We start from the raw sequence: 19,140 nt of genomic DNA, 5'->3' as shown, positions 1-19,140 counted from the left end.
TGTTGAGACTTTTTTTTCAAATTGCACAATGCTCTGTTCAGAGAATCATAGATCATCTTCCCTGCCCCTCCACCACCACCACATTATAATTATTTCATATATTACAGTTTAGCAAACAGCACATTGATGGTATTATAAAAAAATAAACTGGGATTTAAAGTTCAATCTGACCATCTCTTGAACTCAGCATAGATGACTTTGTTTATTTTTAAAGTAAACATAACTTCTCAGCTCTTTTCTATAAACTTTTTTTGTCCTGTGGAAGAGACTAATGTGGTGTGATAGTTATTACAACTCCAAAAATTGCATCTGGCTTCCATTTAAATCATATCAGCTGTCCAAAATTTCTCCTTTCAAACATGGATGATGATAAATATTAATAATCTTGCCTTTGATACAGCACCTTATCACATCTTTGAGACAAAGCGCTTCAAAGGATATACTGTAAATTGAATTAGCTGTGTATTTTGTGAGCGAAAGCATTAACCAGTTGCACACAGCAAAGTCCCACAAACAACAACAACAACAAGATTCCATTTATAAAGCGCCTTTCACGTCAGGAGGACGTCCCAAGGCGCTGCACAGTTGGGTCAGGACCCGAGCAGGGGGGAAATGGTCAGGGTGAGGGGAGGGAAGGGAGGGAGCGAGGAGGGGGAAATGGTCAGGGTGAGGGGAGGGAAGGGAGGGAGCGAGGAGGGGGAAGAGAGTCGAGAGGGGAGCTGAAGGCTCGGTCAAAGAGAAAGGTTTTGAGACCCGCCTTGAAGGAGGAGAGGGAGGAAGCAAGGCGAAGGCACTGGGGGATGGAGTTCCAGAGCCTGGGGGCTGAGAGACTGAAGGCCCGACCACCGATGGTAGGGCGATTGGGGCGGGGGACGTGGAGCAGACCGGAGCCGGAGGAACGGAGGGTACGGGCAGGTAGGTAGGGGGATAGTAGGTCAGAGAGGTAGGAGGGAGCGAGGCCGTGAATGGCCTTATAGGTGTGGATGAGGATCTTGAAATCAATTCTCTGGGGTAACAGCCATGGACTGAGTGATCAATTTTACTTAGGGGCTTTTGATCAGGACACCAGGAGAAACTCCCTTCTCTTTTCGAATAGTGTCATGAGATCTTGCGTATGATATAGCGCCATTCACTTTAGGAGGACATCTTAAAGCGATTCACAGGATACACTGCAAAGTGGAGTGAATGGATATTTTATAGGTGAACAGACATAGATTCTGTTATTTATTGTTGCTCCAAATCCTTCCAAACAAATTCAATCAATTTGTTGAATGAACCACAATGGAGCTGTATGGCTACACTGTTATTACTATTTCTTTCTGAGCATATTTTCATGTCCTATGTTTTTTCATGTTCTCTCCTATGTAATGCAAACCATATGAAGTAACATACGGATTGTCTTTGTGTTCCAACAGTCTGTGGTAAAAGGCTGTCAGGATTAAACGGTACTTTCAGCTATCCCGATGGAAAAGAGCAATATGGTATTGAGGTCAACTGTGTCTGGGTCATCACAACAGATCTTGACAAAGTATGTCATTTGATTGGGTTACTGTGTTATAAAAGGACTCGTAGTGCTCACAAGTAATTATTCCTCATGCTCAAATCCCTCCACAATTTCACCCCACTCTCCCTATATGGCCTCCTGCAACCCTACTGCCCTGATCACTCCCACCACTTGGCGAACACTGGGCTGCGACATGTTCCCTACCCTGCTTCATGACCCCCGCCCATCAGCCTTGCTTTGTGAGCTTTCAGTTATTCTACTCCCACTCTATGGCACTCCATCCCAGAGTCCCTCTGCCTTGTTCCCTTTCCTCTCCACCTTTAGAGGCTGCTTTCATACCCTTTTTTTTTCAACCATGCTTCCAGCTCCACAGCCTCGGGCTTCCACTCAGCCGTGTGAAGTGCTTTGAGATATTTTCTCGTCAGACATGAAAGATTCTTCATGACCGTAAATTGTTGTTGCTATTGTCAAATAAGCAACTTTAGCTCTCATTTGCACAAGCTCGGTCCGCCAAATAGTCGCAAGGTAAATAACCATTTTTTTTGGTTATTGTTGGCCAGCACTCAAAGGAGAATTTTTTATTAAAGTTTGATTGGCCCACAGAGAGCACAAATTTGGCACTTCCTACCAGGAAGTGACTTAATAATTATTTTGCAATAAAGAATTAGAATTAAAAAGCTATTCAATAGCTAGGATTCAAAAACCCACCTGTAATCAATATGCTAAAATCCAGCCAGCGCCATTCCAATATTGAAAAGGCTGGAGTGGGGTCAGGAGGGCAGCTTCAAATCTGGTCCAAGTTCAAACCAAATAACTATAATCCTCCTATATTTTCTCCCAATGAGGTACCAAGTTGGTTACAATAACAACTATTCTATACAAATGCTATTCTAGCATTTAAATGCTATTCTGTAAATTCCTACTGCTATAAATGCTAATCTAGCATTTATGAACACTCCACCTTACTAAGCCAATCCAGAACCTTGGCATCCTGTTCGACCCTCATAATATTTATATCGTTATAAATGTATATTTTCATAATTCAAAACTTCGAGGCTTGACTGCAACCTCCTTGCTTGTCAGCCTCCCCAACTCCTTCCTCCATAGGCTGCAGATCATCCAGAACTCTGCAGCCCGTATCCTCTCCTGCACCAGGCTCCGTGACACTATCAGCCCCATCCTCGCTTGACTTCACTGGCTTCCCATCCCTCAGAGGATACAGTTCAAGATCCTGGTCCTCACTTTCAAAGCCCTCCATGGCCTTGCTCCCCTTACATCTGGGACCTCCTAACACCCTACCTTCCTGCCTACTCTCTCACTTCCCCCCCACTCGCCAGCCCCACCATTGGCGGGCAGGCCTTCTATCACTCTGCCCTGACCCTCTGGAACTCCATCCCGCAGTTCCTCCGCCTCGCCACCTTCCTTGCCTCCTTCAAGACCCATCTCAAAACCCTCCTCTTCAACCATGCTTTCGAACACCCTGCTTCCCCTTACCCTCACCAATCCAAACCCCCAGCTTGGTCCAAAACACTGACTGTCCAGCGCCTTCAGGTGTCCTCCCGACGTGAAAGGTGCTACACAAATGTAACTTTGCTGTTGTTATATAGAATAGTTATCTTAATTTATAATAAAAAGCCTTGAAGTTAATCTATAATAATAATAATCCTTGCATTTGACATAACTCTTTTCACATCTTCTAGACATCTCAAAGCGCTTCACAGAATATGCTCTGAAGTGAATTGACTGTATATTTGTGAGAGAATTTAATCTAATACAGTTTACATTTATATAGTGCGTTTCACATTGCGAGGTACATCTCAAACCGCTGCACAGGATTTACTGTAATGTGTAGTGACTGTGTATTTTGTAGGCAAATGCCTACAAACTTCAATCCTTCCAAAATATTTTTAAACCATTATCTGGCAAAGAAGTGAAAAATCTGTGTTCTCTCTGGCCCTTTCGAGCACCTCCAAGTACTTACTGCAACAGTAATAATGCCACACGGTATGCAGTTGATCCCCTTTTTCTCCCCTGCAGGTTCTCCGGATTACTTTCCCACTATTCCAGCTGGAGGAAAGTACAGGTTGCGTTTCTGATTTTCTGGAAGTTCGTGACGGAGATTCGCTTTCAAGCAACAGAATTGGCAGCTATTGTGGCAACACCATCCCGGAGGAGATCATCAGCTCTCATAATTCCTTGTACCTCTGGTTCTCCTCTGATCATTCGGTGGTGAAGGATGGGTTCACCGTTGTCTGGGAGTCAACAGATCCTGGTGAGTCTGTATCATTTCTGGATCAGGATCATTGGTTTATGAGAAATGGGGACAACACAAGAGAATTTCAGACCACCCTCCTGCCACCCTCCCCCCACCACCCCTCCACCCCCACCGGTATCTTACTCAGTGTACAGTGATCCAGTCAGGCCACACCTGGAGCACTGCCTACAGGTTTTCCCCTTTTGACATAGAGAGCTGCCCAGGCCTTAGTTATAATGCAGAGGAGAGCAACTGTGATGATCTGTGAAGAACAGATTGGATCGTTTCTTCAACCTTGAAAAGACATGTTTCAAAGGGCTGCTTATAGAGGTATACAGGATTCTAAAGAAGAAGTGTATGGAATCCACACCCTGTTGGTAAATTGGCCACAATATGGCAATAGGCATTGTAACAGGGCTACATTTTACGTGGATTTTATTTTTGATCAGCCGGATGTCTGACACCCATCACCATGTTTTAGTGTATCCAAACCAAATTGAGAATTCCATGTATACCGCCAATACATGATAAATACAGAGATATTTGTTGGAATCAAATACCCACTCTCTCCCTGTAGAGACACAACCTCCTTACCTAATTAGACGCAAGTTGTCAAGAACCAACACTTGAGGATCCCAGAGTGTGCATTGGGGTAACTGATGGAGTTGCATAGCTTGCCATTGAAAGCACTGCCTGGCAAGCTTTCCATTCAAGATGGAAATAGACTGGTACATGAAAGATAAAGGTGATGTGGGGATAAGGTGGAGCAGTGAAATTAAATGGACATCTTGCTCTGAGAGCCTTTGCAGACTCATGGGCCGAATGTTTCTCTTTTGCGCTATGATTCTAACTCATTATGCTTCTGTAACATCTCCACTGTTACTCTTTCAGAGTGTGGGGGTCATTTTAATGAAACACGTGGAATTATTAACTCCCCGGGTTACCCAGGCAACTACCCCCCCAACAGGGACTGCTATTGGACCATTTCTGTGCCGACCAACCTGGTGATAACATTTACATTTGGATTGCTAAATATCGAAAACCATGACACTTGCAACAGTGATTTCTTGGAGGTAATTGATACTGTAAATAGATGTGAGGATTCACATGTAATGTTTACTGCTACATCACAAGATGTGTATTGTTCTTATGTTTATAATGAGTGCTTGATTTCAATACCTATACGCTCCCTCTTGGGGACATCAGCCGTAGACATGGAGTCAACTTCCACATATATGCGGATGACACCCAACTCTATCTCTGCCTCCACCCTTGATTCCAGGACTACTGCTGTCCTGACAGAATGTCTGTCAGACATCAAGTCCTGGATGAGATTTAACTTTCTTCAGTTGAACGTCAACAAGACCGAGGCTCTCCTGATTGGCTTCCATCAGCGCCTCCTCACCTCAGGCATTGACAGCATCACCATCCACGGTTGCACACTCCACCTCACTGAGCCAGTCCAGAAACGTGGGGTCTCGGGTCCGTAACTCTGTCTGTCCTGCACCTTGCGCCAATGTGAAAGGCGCTCTAAAAATGTAATGCTGTTGATTTGCAGTTTGGTTCATTTTATTTACTTTGTTAGTGTTCTTCTTTAATTTGCGTGTGTGTCTCTTGAGATGTCTCTTTTCACAGCTGAAATGCCCTAGATTATTTGAGTTATTCCTCATCGTTTATCCCTCTAACATTGGGATCATCGTTGTATTGGCTCTATATGGGCTTCGGTGACCAGAACTGTATGCAGTGTTCAAGATGGAGCCTGACCAAAGCCCTATTTTATATGTGTGGGGCTTTGGTGTGTATCTGTCTCCTATTTATATGTATGTTATATATCTGGTTTGCTGCTGTTGTCGAAGACATAAGGAGCACATCAAATGCAAAGATTATTAATATGGTAGGTAAAATAACAAACTACCAGACATAGTAAAGTCATAGTGCTCATTGCATGTATACTATACTTTGCTTTAGATTCAAGATGGTCTGCATCAAGATGATCCTTCTCTTCAAAAGTACTGTAGCACTGTCGAGACACCTGCCCCGCTGGTGACAACTGGCCCCTTTGCACGGATCCATTTCCACAGTGATGGAAATATCAGTGACCGAGGGTTTAGCATTGTGTACATCACATCACCGCGTAAGTACTCAAACTGCAGCCTTTGAAGGAGGAGACCATATTGCAGACTCCCCTTACCGTGTGAGCACTTGTATTTGCATTGGATCACAATTTTTGGTGTCACCATGTAAATGGGTATCATGATTTTTATCCTGTAGACTGATGTTACTTACCACATTTTTACTCTATCATTATTACCCTCTCATATTATTTAGATTGTTGGCCCGCTTAATGCCACAGTGGTCAATCTTTACCCCCAACCGCTAGATAGGGCAGGATACTGCACCAGTGCAAACTTTCTGTTTATTGCAGCTCTGTTGTGGTTTCTGACTGAGATTGTGAGTTTACCAGCGATGAACGCAGATTTGGATGAGATGCGTATCACAAGAACGTTGCTCACCACATCCAAACAGTGTGAGAAGTAGCAATAAACAAGTCAAACAGAATCAGTCCTACTTACCTGCCTTTTCCTCACACTCCTGAAGTTGATTCTGTTCAGTTCCCTCTTGAAGGCCAATATGGATTCTGCTCAACTACCATTCCTGGCAGGGCATTCCATATCCTAACTGCTCTGTGAATGAAAACATTTCTTCCCACCTTCACATTTGCTTGTTTACTAACTATTTTAAATTGATGCTTTCTAGTTACTGACTCATCGACCCGTGGAATCATTTCTCCCACTTGACTATCGAAACCCCTGATCATTTTAAAGACCTCTATCAGGACACCCCTCCGTTCAGCGGTAAAAGCCCCAGTTCTTCGAATCTCAGCTCATAAACCAAGCCACTCATCCCCGAATCATGATTTATAGACTTTTGGCATTACCTCTTTGCTTTTATATTCTATATCCCTGTTTTGAAACCTAAATTGCATTAGTTTTTTTTCAAAGCTTTGTCACTGCCTTCCCTTTATAAGGATTTATGTACATTAACCTTCAAGATCCTTTGCTCTTCCACTCTTTTTAATATTTTACCATCCAACATATGTCTGTCCTTATTCTTCCTCCCAAAATATATAAGCTCAGATTTGTCTGCATTAAAATGTGTACAGTATACTGAAGTAACCAGTTATTCAATAGTTTTCACCACTGCTACAAGTGAAGAGTTTGGAAGGAGTGTAAAAATAACCAACACCCTAACAAATGGCCTTTGTGCACGACTCAGCACAAATGGTTGGACTAACAGTTGTTCTTGTGTTTTTCTAACAAATAGTTGACACTGGCTGTGGAGGAATATACACAGAGAGTGAGTGGATTATCATCTCCCCCAACTGGCCTAATCCATACCCCAGCAATGTGCAATGTATCTATGTTATCCGTCAGCCCTCTGGGGAGCGCATTGATCTCAACATCACGCACATGGATTTGGCATCTAACTGTTCCTTGGACTATGTTGAGGTGAAGTACCCCCCCATATGCCACCCTTTGTAACTGAAAATTTGCTGGCACACGTGCCCTGGGAATAGATTGTTTCAAGAAAACAAGTGATCACAGTTGTAACTGCGCAGTTAATGACCATTACAATACGGAACAATTATGCTGTGGTTTGGCAGTGTGGAAATACTCTGGTCAAGCACATTCTTTTCGTATTAAATTGCCTGTGATTTCAGGCTCCCAGGGAGTGGGAGGGGATCTTTTATTGACATAAACGTCTGAGATTTTAATAATTACTTAATTTGATTAATTGCTTGAAATACAAGATTGCTTCAGGATAATATTGATCCATTTCCATATTGATCCTATTCATTGAGAAATGGCACTGCAAAGCCTTGCCCTCCCAGCATAGCAAAGTGGTATCAAAGCATACAGTGAGAGAGGGGCAACCAAGTGACATACTGTGATTGTACTACTTCTCGAGTGAAGACTCCAGCTGTGTTCTGAAATCTGTAGATGTGTGCCTGTGTGAAGGTTGGCTGGAGGAAATGAGAGCGGTCCATAGTTGGCGACAGTGGCTTATCATTTATTTACAGATGTGTCTGGTGGGCACAAAGCTGCTTGCTGCATGTGTAAACATGATCCTGTTAGAAAAGCGACTTGCTTCAGAAGCAACTCCTTGGAATATTCTCATGGTTTGACTCATAGCTAGAACGGCGTTGGTACTCAATAGCAGTTTGATTAACATCAAAAATCACACCCGTCCCTCAAGTGTTTTAATCCCATCATCAATCGCTCTAGAGAATAAGGAGGGACAGATATGAATCACAATATTGAATTGATGAAAAAATGTTGGATTCCACTTAAATCTCCAGATATATAATTCCTTTTATAGAGTATATGAGAAAGTTAATGGGTGTTCACTGGCTTTCATGGCCTCTGTTAGCATATATGTGTTCCCTGTTTATTCAGGATTAATTGAGTGAGACTTAGACAAAACTGATAAATAGTTCAAGTCAAGACTCTATTCGTGAGATATTTTTATACACAATACTTAGCTTAATCCAAGTAAACACTTGCAAGCAAACCAGCACAGTAGTGTGATAAACCAGTACAATATTCTCCTTTGGTCTGTGTACTGTGGGACTTGAGTCAAATCATAGTCCCATTTCAAATAATAAATAATCCTTGCATTTGACGTAGAGTCTTTGATTACGTCAGGAGAATATGTCAAAGAACTTCAGAGGATTTACTGTAATATCTAGTGACTGTGTATTTGCAAGTGAAATATATAGGAAAGAACATGGAAAGAGTAATCAAGTAACCAGCTCCAGTGCATGGATACATCCTTGCATGGAGAATGAGGATACTGGGAAAAATCTTTTCTTTTTAAATAGTGCCATGGACTCTAAATCCAACTGAATAGACAGACGGATGACATTCTTTTGTGATAAAATTCCTCTTAATAAAGGAGCCTCCAACAATTAACCCAATGATTTAAAAGTAAAGCGGGAAAATATATTGAAGTTCTGTTCCGTCAATGGTCATTTTAATCTAATACTTGACATGATTGTCATAGTCACACAATTTGTGTGTGTGTGTCCAAGCACCTTCCTTTATGGGAATTCTGAATGCTTTGCTTGAGTTTATTTTTAATTTTTATTCACCTTTTAGGTTCGTGATGGTGATTCAGAGACCGATCCACTAATCGGCAAATTCTGTGGTTCCACTATCCCTGCTGTCATCACCACGAGCAGGAACAATTTGTGGATCAAATTTAAATCAAGTGACTCCTTCCAGAAAGGAGGATTCCGTGCTATATACCAAGTTGGTAAGAATGCTTTTTGTTTTCGTGCAGAAGATAATGGACAACTGCAGAGTAGTAACAAGCCTCTGCCATTACTTCATCCCTCGGGTCACCCAGTTCCTGATCCACTCATTCATCACAACCAGGCCTAGATTACACCAACTCTCATCTTGCCGGACTTCCCATCTCTTCCGTTCTCAAGAGGTGTCAGCCTGGCTGCAGCACTCATAATCCAGGCTGACTCTCGAATGCAGTGCTGTGAGAGTGTAGTATAGTCAGACGTGGCATCCTTTGTATGAGAAGTTTAAACCGTGGTTCCAACTGCCTTTACAGGTTAATGTTATAGATTACGTGGCACTGTTCAAAAAACGCAGGGGAGTTCCTCTCAGTATCCTGGCCAACAATGCCCAGATAAAATTTGTCTCTGCACTTTACAGTACAATTTTGCCTTGAGACCTTTCAATGACATAAGATGCTTTATCAAATGCAAGGATTATTATGATTTATTTACATATAATGCGTCACATTGGTAAGCTCCAAAAATCGGACATTTACGTCTGTCCCTATGAGGATCTCCAGAGCGCAGTCATCCCAGGGTGTGTCCTTCTGGGTAGATAATGCATACTCCATTTCATACAAGCAAAAATGTCCATGCTATGTGGAATTCTTACTGGCTTGTTTGAATACTCTTAAACAAGGTCATGGCTCTCAATGTGTGTCAGATATACTGCCTATCAAAAAAAATCAGAAAAGGTGTTGAGAACAAATGAAACAAAATAGCTGTGTACAGAAATTCAACCTGGGTCTAGCTTTACTCTATGCATTTTATAGCATTTGAATTTGGCAAATTCTTAAAATGGCCTTAATGTTGAATCTGTGTTCTGCAAGTTATTTTAAGCTCTACAGAAACTGACTTCAAATTTAAGCCAAAATTTAAAAAAAATCAAATTCTGGATGCTCTTCTCTTTTTGATAGTATAATTGAATCCAACTGAATGGGTTGACGTGACTTTAGTTTAATATCTCATCTGAAAGCCAGAGCTCTGAGATGTTACCCCAGGTGAAGGGTGCTATATTGTTCAAGTTTGTTGTTGTTTTATTGTTGTTGAAAGATGGCACCTCTGACACTGCAGCACTCTCTCAGAACTGCACTGAAGTGGCAATCTTGACCATGAACTTGATTCCAGATGTGGTGTTTGAATCCATAACTTTCTAACGCTTTGACAAGAGTGCTGAGTCAAGCTGAAACACATGTCCTGTATAGTATTCAAAACTGGTTTATACCACAGATTCGTCATCCTATAGCTTGTAAGATGTTGTATAAATAATAACCTACCATATGCATATCTAATCAGCCCTAATTTTTACATAATTGTGGAGTCCTGTAGCTCAGTGGTTAGAGCACTCGCTTTGCAAGTGAGAGACCTGAGTTCAATTCCAGGCAGAGGGCGAAACCTTGGGCAAGTTTCCTTACTCCACACACCTAATAATAATCCCTCCAAAAAACAAAAACAATAATAAATTGGTCATTTTCAATCTACGACTGTTTGTGGGACATTGCTGTGCGCAATTGGCTGCCGCGTTTGCCCACAAATATACAGTCAATTCACTTAACAGTATATTCTGTGAAGCGCTTTGGGACGTCTACAAGACGTGAAAAGTGCTATATCAAATGCAAGGATTATTATTATTATAATAGAAAATGGCAATTACCTCTAACTCTGAATTAGGTGCTACCTCGCTTAAATTGAAGCCATTGTCGTTGTTGGAACTCTGTATAAAATATTTAGTCCAAAAAATCTGCTTTGTCTCCATTTATTTTGATATACAGCATGTGGTGGCACTCTAAGTGGCACGGGAGTGATTCGGTCTCCTTATTATCCCAATGCATACCCACCCGACAAAACCTGCACGTGGATTATCAATCAGCCAGAAGGACAAGTTGTCACCCTTAACTTTGTGTCCTTTGACATTGATGATGCTGCAAACTGCACCCATGACTATGTTGAGGTAGGGCAACAATGTATCTTCAGAAATAAATTATTGTTGCACTGCACTTTATACCATCTGAATGTGATTGATAATGTTCCAGTTAAAAATATACCTCTGAAATATGAATTGGATGTTTAATGTGTAATACTACAGGTAATTTTGAAATACAGGCTTGTTTAGAATAGCCTTAGATCAGTCATATAACAAATGCATCATTGACTCAATGTAACCATGTTTGTCCTATTTTGTGCTACTTCAGATCACTGTCAATCTGCTAACTGCTGAATCAAAAAATCAATCCAATTTGCTGTCAAATTCTCCAATTGAACCATTCTATTTCTGCATTTCCTTTGGTCAGCAGTGTGTAGATACTATTACCATGCTTAGAATATGCAAACCAAACTGAGTTCCACATATATTTATGCCACCTACACATGGAAATCTGTAGCAAAAGGAAAGCACATGCTCATGCAAGAGGGATGTTTAATTTCAGACTGTTTTAGGCACAGGTTGGCAAATGCCAAGGCTTGCGAACCCAGAGTTTAATCAGCTAAAACCATATACATTGGCATTGACAACTGTTTGAACAACCCATATTTATGGGATACTTGGCTGCCACGTTTCACGCACAAAATACAGTCAATTCACTTTACAGTATATTTTTGTGAAGAGCATTGAGATGTCTCAACAACATAAGGTACTATATCATATGCAAGGATTGTTATTAACCAGCTCAGGTCACCTTCCTGGTTGGTTTGCTGGGTTAACAGGAGTGGAGGTGGTTTCATTCTAATGGTAAAATCTGTTTACATTGTTTGTAGGTCCGAGATGGAGCTGATGTAGAATCCCCATTGATCGACAAGTACTGTGGTGCTGGGAATCCACCCATGGCACAGTCAGGACGGAGGTCAATGTACATCAAGTTCAAGACAGACTCCTCTACGGCTAAAGAAGGATTTAGCGCTGAATATGGATCAACTAAAAAAGGTATTTTCAAATATTTAGATATTATTATTAATGCTGGGGCTGTGGTGCATTGCTGGAGGTGCCACCTTCCAATGAGTCATTTTATTAAGGTCCCTCTCGGTGTCCCGGCCTAACCCTAACCTCCCGGAAAACAAATGAGTCATTCAAGTCACATCTCTTCAAGTGTCGCATTAACCCAAGTATTCTCAACTAACTATTGAAAACACAGGTTACCGAGGGACCAATCGATGTGTTAATTATCATTAATCTGTAATAATGATTCTTACATTCAATAACTGCAGTGCCTTTCAAGTTAAGAAAATATCTCAAAGTTCTTCATGGAATTTGCTGTCCAGTATATTAACTGTGAATTGTGTAAACCAATGTTGCAGCCAATTTGCACAGAGCATTGTCCTGGAAACGTGACACGAATGACTTATTTGTTTTCTGGTGGGTTAGGGTTAGGCCAGGACACTGAGAGGGACCTCAGTTAAATGTATCATTGGAAGGCTGCACCTCCAGCAATGTACCACAACCCCTGCACTGCATTGGAAAGTTCATCTTGAACTTTGACATTTTGAGACAGCTGTGACATTCCCAATCTCACGATCACAATTTTATAATGCTTATTCCACATCTTAGTGATGGAAAGCAAACACACTGTCTCCAGAGCTTATTTAAAAGAAAGTGTCCTCCTCACACCTTTTACCTTTTAAACTCACAGTTGAAAAATGTTATGCCTGAGAATTTAAATTTGTGACAGGTGATTGATATGACTCTCTCCAGTTTTCACTCGGTAGCCTGTGGCATTATTATTGAGAATTTCTTTTCTGTTCCAAATGTTTATGGTCAGTCAAAAACCTATTAATTTTCTGGCAGGATGTGGCGATACCATTACAGATCCACAGGGTGACATTTCTAGCCCTAACCACCCAGTAGACTATCCGCACGATGTCAGTTGTATTTGGTTCATCTCGGTTCAACCTGGAAATGTCGTCCGCCTTACATTCACCCTTTTTAATCTTGAATACCATGAAAATTGCACCAAGACTATGTTGAGTTGTATGATCGAGGTACCGTTAATTCTGGAAAACTACTTGGAAGGTAAGAAATAGTAGATTTTTCCATTTTGTAACCACTGAAAGTTCTATTAATTATAAGCATTAGTAGGCAGATGATTCTGAAACTTCTTCATCCGAGACCAAAACAACAACTTAACATATATTTAGTGCCCTTCACAGTGAGGGCAGAATAGCAAGGGTTTGGATGCTGAGCAAGGAAGGAGGGAGAGGTTACCATAGGCAAGTCAGGTTTCAGGTGGGGTTTAAAGATAGATACAGAGGGAGCGAGGTGGAGGCATGAGGTAGGGAAATTCCAGAGATGAGGGGTAGAATGGCTGGAGGTATTACCACTGACAGTGGCGTGGAGAGGTTGAGGGATACGGAACACATCTACGTCAACTGAGCAAAGAGGGCAGGCAGAGCATTAGGGAGGTACTCTAGTGTGAAACTATTTCTATATGAGAGTGAGGTTGTTGACATTGATTTGTTCAGAGTCAGTGGAGCCTGCCGAAGAATGGGGTGATGGGTATGCGGAGATCACTGTGAGCGAGGATACAAAGTTTTGTATCAAATCAATATATTAAGAGGAAACTTAATAAAGACCTATTAAACTGGTGGAACGGGCTCAATGGCCAACTCCTTTCCTGTTGTCCTATGTTTCTCTGATTGATCTAAGATGCTCACAGACCTTTGAATGTCGATCTTAAACTGATCTGATCTTTCCCCCTAAATGACTCTATCATCTCGAGCACCATCACAAGAAAAATGAACGGCTTCAAAATAATTCTGTACACTCATTCTAAAATATTTGGTTTTCTAAAGCCAGTGTTGTATTTCATCTGAACTATATTTCTTCTATTTGAACAGGTACTGTGGCACCTCTATCCCTCCTTCCATTACCAGCAGTGACAATTCAATGAGTGTTCTCTTTGTGTCTGATTCAAGCATAGCCACTGAGGGATTCTCAGCAAGTTACGTTTCCATTGAAAGTTCAACAGGTGTGTAGTTATTGTTCATCTGTAATGTTCTTGTTTTTGTTCTGCATTGTTATCCAAGAAATGATCAAGGCTGACATGGGATTAACCCTTAGTATGCTGGCAATTCCAGGTATTGGCATCGCAACCCATTGCTTAAGCTTTCAGTTCATATACTTTGATCCTGAAGAAGTCATAGGTCAGAAGTTGTATTATAATCTTGACATTTGATATGGCATGTTATGTGGCCATGCATTTCATATTTACTGTAAAGTGCAGTGACTGTATTTGTAGGTAAAGATGGAAACCAAATTGTCCAAAACAATATCCCACAAACTACCAAGAAGGAAAAACTATATTTTTATTTGGAGGGATTATTGGTCAGAACATCTCAAGAAATTCTCCTTTCGGATCATGTCTCTTGGTTTAGTATTTCATCTGAACGACGCCACCTCTAACAATGTAGTGTTCATCCACTGCATTGAAGTCAGTGCAAACTAAGAGCCCAAAGTCTTGACAAATAATACAAATAATAAAACAAATAATAATCTCTTATTATTAATCTCTTCCCACTGTACCATAGATGGAGCTGACATCAGTGTTTTTCAGGCTAGGGATTGGAAAATCAGTTAAGGTTTTCACTGATCATTATCCAGAGATCCTTGTCTGAAAAATGGTTGGCAAGCGAAATACAGAGAGGAAACGACTAGTATTTTGCTCAGTGGCTTTTTCTTTATCAGAATTTGCTGCGTTTAGTAAACAAATCCCTCATGAATCTCACAATCTAACATTCACAGACTATACACCTATCAAGTCTGGCTTGCAAATAGGAATCAAATTTTAGACCCCCAAAGAATGTTACAAAATGTACCCTGCAGTAAATCTCTGGGGAATGAAACCAGAGTTCTTTAAAGGCTGATGTTTAGTTTTTCAAGATCTGGTTCCTTAAAGGCAGTAATCGCATATGCACCTAATGCTTGCAGTATTTTGGTATAGCACCTTTCACATCAGGAGGACATCCCAAAGTGCTTCACAGGATTTACTGTGTAGTGTAGTAACTGTATTTGCAGGCAAATCTACAGCCCAATTCTGTGCAGCAGCATCCCACAAACAGTCTTGAAACAAATGATTAATTTTACTTGGGGGATTGTTGGCCAGGACACCAGCAGGAACGCCTTTCTCTTTTTGAATAGTGTCATGGGATCTTTAACGTCCACCTGAACAGGCAAACCGAAGCTCAGTTTAATGTCTCTGAAGAACAGCACCTCCGACAATGCAGCACTCACGCAGCGCTGCATTGGAGTATCAAGCCGATCCTATAGGATTTCAAGTCTTGATATGGGACTTGAAACCACAACCTTCTGACTTAATGGCGAGAGTCCTACCAACTGAGCCAGGCACAAACACTGTGCAAATGTTTTACTGTTCAATCACTGAAAATGCTGGTCAGAAAATCTGAAAGCTCAGTTATCAATCACATGCCTAACTGCACGTGTTGCTAAGCGGCAAACTGGAGTCTCTAGAAATCAATAAGTACAAGAGTTGAAATGATAGGGCGGGTCTTACTATTGGACTTGAGGAGTACTGCTTTCTCCTTTTATTGCAACCTTGATGTTTCATGTCATTTTATTTCAAGACTAATCCACAGAAGGTGTGCAACTCCAGATCCGCAAAACAAAATAAATGTCATAAATCAGTTTTTAGGTCATTTTAAAAAAAATGGAACAAATGCTTCACTTTGCTTCACTTTTTTTCAAATAGCATTGAGTGCTCCCGACCTAAAGGGTTGGTTTGAATTTGAGGACTGTAGGATATGATTCAAAAGGAAGCTTTCAAAATAAACTTTGCAACATATGGGTATCCTTTGATCGCAATTAAGTTGAGAAACGCCTTGGAAATAGATTGTGACTAAGTGGAAGAAATTATGAGAGAACAGGCGAAACTGCGACTCTTGGGTTTTCTGTAACAAAGCAGACATTGACTGCAGTTTTTCTGGTGGGTGTGTTGAAATACAGCGTAATTGCTGGCAAAAGCAAAGATCGGCCTGATTTTTGGTTCTATGTCAAATACATAAAACTCCAAATGCTTTCTGCTCTTGTTACTGCATGCCAACTGCAGGCAACTTACTAGTTGAAAGAAACTGGGAGCACTTCTCATCTGAAAAATTAATATTTCCCAGAGTTGTACCTAAAAATTGCTTTCAAAAAGTGATGACAGAATTTGCTTGACTCTTTGACTTTGGGGCAACACAAAATAACAGAGTTTTGGCTACGCTTGTGGCTCAGAAACTGTACCTCAGCTTCATCTGAGGCATTTAGTATGCTTTGTGTTAAAACAAACTTATGAAATCTGACAAATGTCACATTTCATAGTTCCGCTGTTAATCTGCATGAAATAGTTAGTGCAAGTTTGGCTCAGTTGGTAGCACTCTTGCCTTTGGGTCAGGAGGTTGTGGATTGAAATCCCACATATTGAGCATATGGATTCCACATCATGGAGTCCTGTAGCTCAGTGATTGGAGCACTTACCTAGCAATTGAGAGACCTGGGTTCGATTCCCGGCAGGGCGAAATGTTGGGCAAGTTTCCTTACTCCATACGCTCCTGTTTACCTAGCAGTAAATAGGAACCTGGTTGTTAGTCGATTTGCCGATCGCTTTTCTAGGGATAATAATTCCTTCAAAAAAAATAATAAATTTATTGGCTGCCTCGTTTTGCCCACAAAATATACAGTCATTTCACTTTACAGTATATTCTGTGAAGTGCTTTAAGACTTCTCAAAGATGTGATAAGGCGCTATATCAAATGCAAGTATTATACAGAGAGAGACTTGAGCTCATCGTCCAAGTAAAAGCTCCAGTGCAGTGCTGGATCCTATCTTTTTGATGAGATGTTGAACAAAGGTCTCATCTGCATATTTTGGATGGATGTTGACCATCTCATGATTCTGTGGAGTTTCCGGTCAAGAAAAGGGAGTGTCTGGTTAACAATCCTCCACATTGATTGCTCATGGATTTTTGTGGTATCTTGCACTTGACAATAATTGTCTCTTTGAGACGATTTGAAGTGATGAACTGCAACAAAAATGTGAGTTCTTTCTTTAAATGGGGCACACATATTTCACTCTGGCCTGCTAGCAGTGAATATGTGATTATCTGCACACTGGCATGCACCATAATTAATCATGATTATAGTGTGCGTGTTGGTGGTCTGGAACCCAGAAATAAAAGCCAAGTAGATAGAAGTTTTGAATCTTTGGAGTAGAAATGAAATTGTAACTAAAAATCCTAATGTCGATTTTGACATTTGGGTTAAGTGAATAGACTCCAAGTGGAAGCTTATGTAATGACTCATAAAGCTGCAGCTTTTTCCTGGGCTTACACTTAAACTACAGTGAAAATGCTGGCATCCTGTGAACAGTCTGATTTTTATGGTTTTATGTTTTGCTGCGCTGTACAAAAGGGCTTTGTGTTAGTTCTGCTCTCCTGGCTTGTCTTCTGCTGCTTAATGAAAGCTGGAGTGGTAAACCTGCATAGTTTAAAACTCCACTTTGGGGCTTGTTTGTATTTCCATTGCCTGTAAAGATAAGCGCACAGAGAATTATGGTTCCATTTAGTTCTAAATGCGTGCCCAATTTTGATGTATAAAAACAGGCAGTACTGTATATATACAGTCTCTTTAATATAAACTGCTAATGTGCATCGGTTTTCACTGTAATAGTTATTATGTGCCTTGGTTTGCAATATAAAACATCTGAAACATGGAGGGGTATGATTAGCTTACTCCAATAAGAGGAGTTTCAGTAGAAATCTTTGTTTTAGTAACCAGACTGCAACTCAGTCAATGACTTCAGGGACAATCTTTACCAGTGCCTAACAATTTTCCGTTTACTTTAAGCAATACTGAGCAGCTGTCCTGCTAAGCTAGAGCACAAAACTTATCAATTTTAATATGTTTCAGTATGCATCACCTCTATCAGAAGTGTTTTATTTAATAAATAATGATTCAATATTTTCTTATTCCTTATTAATTAAAATTGTTAATAGATAAAAAGCAATTGATGATGAAAAAATGGTGAATCCTACATCGAAACACTTTTTTTGGGTCAGCCGGATGTCGGACACTTGCGGAAACCCATCAACATGCTTAGAGTATCCTAGTCAGATTGTGTTCCACATATATATGCCACCTACATATGGAAATTCTTATGTTTGGAATAGAATGCATACTCGCTCCCTGGAGAGATGGATTATTCTTACCTAATTTCGGAGAGCATGAGGCATGGGTTGACACGAGCCAAGGCTTGTGAACCCCTGAGTTTTAGTTGGTGCGCTGCTGGAGTTTAACCAGCTAAAACCACATAGTTTGCCATATGAGGTCAACCTTTACTAATGGTGAATGATATTGCCATATAAAGGCCATCTACAGTAGATAATAGAGCTTTGTTTGTAGGATTGTTATTGTGCATTTACAAAGGATTGTAAGCATTCCATGCAGATTATACCCTGTGTTAGTGCTCAGTGATTCATCTTTCTCTCTGCACAAATCCCACTGTGTGTGTGTCTGTGTGCATATGTGTGTGTGTGTGCGTGCTTGCATGCACACATGTGCGTGCGTGTGTCAGTGAAATCTCAAATTCAGACTGGAACATGGCTGAAGTAATCCTGACTGGAAAGTATAACAGTTCTAGAGAGGCTTTGATTGACTTCAACTCCTGGTCAGTCACCAAGAGTTCTGCTAAGAAAATGGGTTTCAAGTGTTGATATTCATAAAGGATGACATTCGGTATCTAATTTGTGATGTGAACAAAGCGGACTTCTTGTGTTAATTGCAACTTGCAGTTTGCAAGATTTGCGGTGAAATTCACACCCGTGAATCACGAATCCAAAAGGACCAAGGTCTACAAAAAAGGCTGATGCGCAGAATGACTGAACGTATCCCAATCTCTGCCAACTGGATTTTATAAATTGAAAATTGCAAAGTTGCTATCAATTCAGCAAAAATCTAATTATAATAATCATGTTTGCATATTATACATATATCCAACACCCATTGAACTATACTCCAGCTTTCAGGAATGGAGGGGAAGCATTTGAGGGG

The 19,140-nt window shown here is 40.8% G+C and overlaps 1 protein-coding gene across 1 annotated transcript in view; it reads left to right on the top strand.

The window, feature by feature from the left end:
- The window catches only part of cubn (cubilin (intrinsic factor-cobalamin receptor)), a 157,897-nt gene that overhangs the window by 21,391 nt on the left and 117,366 nt on the right, over positions 1-19,140 (top strand). Inside the window, 11 exon segments of the mRNA XM_042331818.1 lie at positions 1,416-1,528; positions 3,542-3,776; positions 4,650-4,831; positions 5,727-5,892; positions 7,083-7,267; positions 8,918-9,074; positions 10,881-11,059; positions 11,863-12,028; positions 12,887-13,051; positions 13,054-13,111; positions 13,936-14,066. Coding sequence (XP_042187752.1) covers positions 1,416-1,528; positions 3,542-3,776; positions 4,650-4,831; positions 5,727-5,892; positions 7,083-7,267; positions 8,918-9,074; positions 10,881-11,059; positions 11,863-12,028; positions 12,887-13,051; positions 13,054-13,111; positions 13,936-14,066 — 1,737 coding nt within the window.

Source organism: Callorhinchus milii, unplaced genomic scaffold (genome assembly GCF_018977255.1).
Source record: "Callorhinchus milii isolate IMCB2004 unplaced genomic scaffold, IMCB_Cmil_1.0 Scaffold2, whole genome shotgun sequence".
Classification (NCBI taxonomy): Eukaryota; Metazoa; Chordata; class Chondrichthyes; order Chimaeriformes; family Callorhinchidae; genus Callorhinchus; species Callorhinchus milii.
This window is presented reverse-complemented; position numbering and strand designations above follow the sequence as displayed.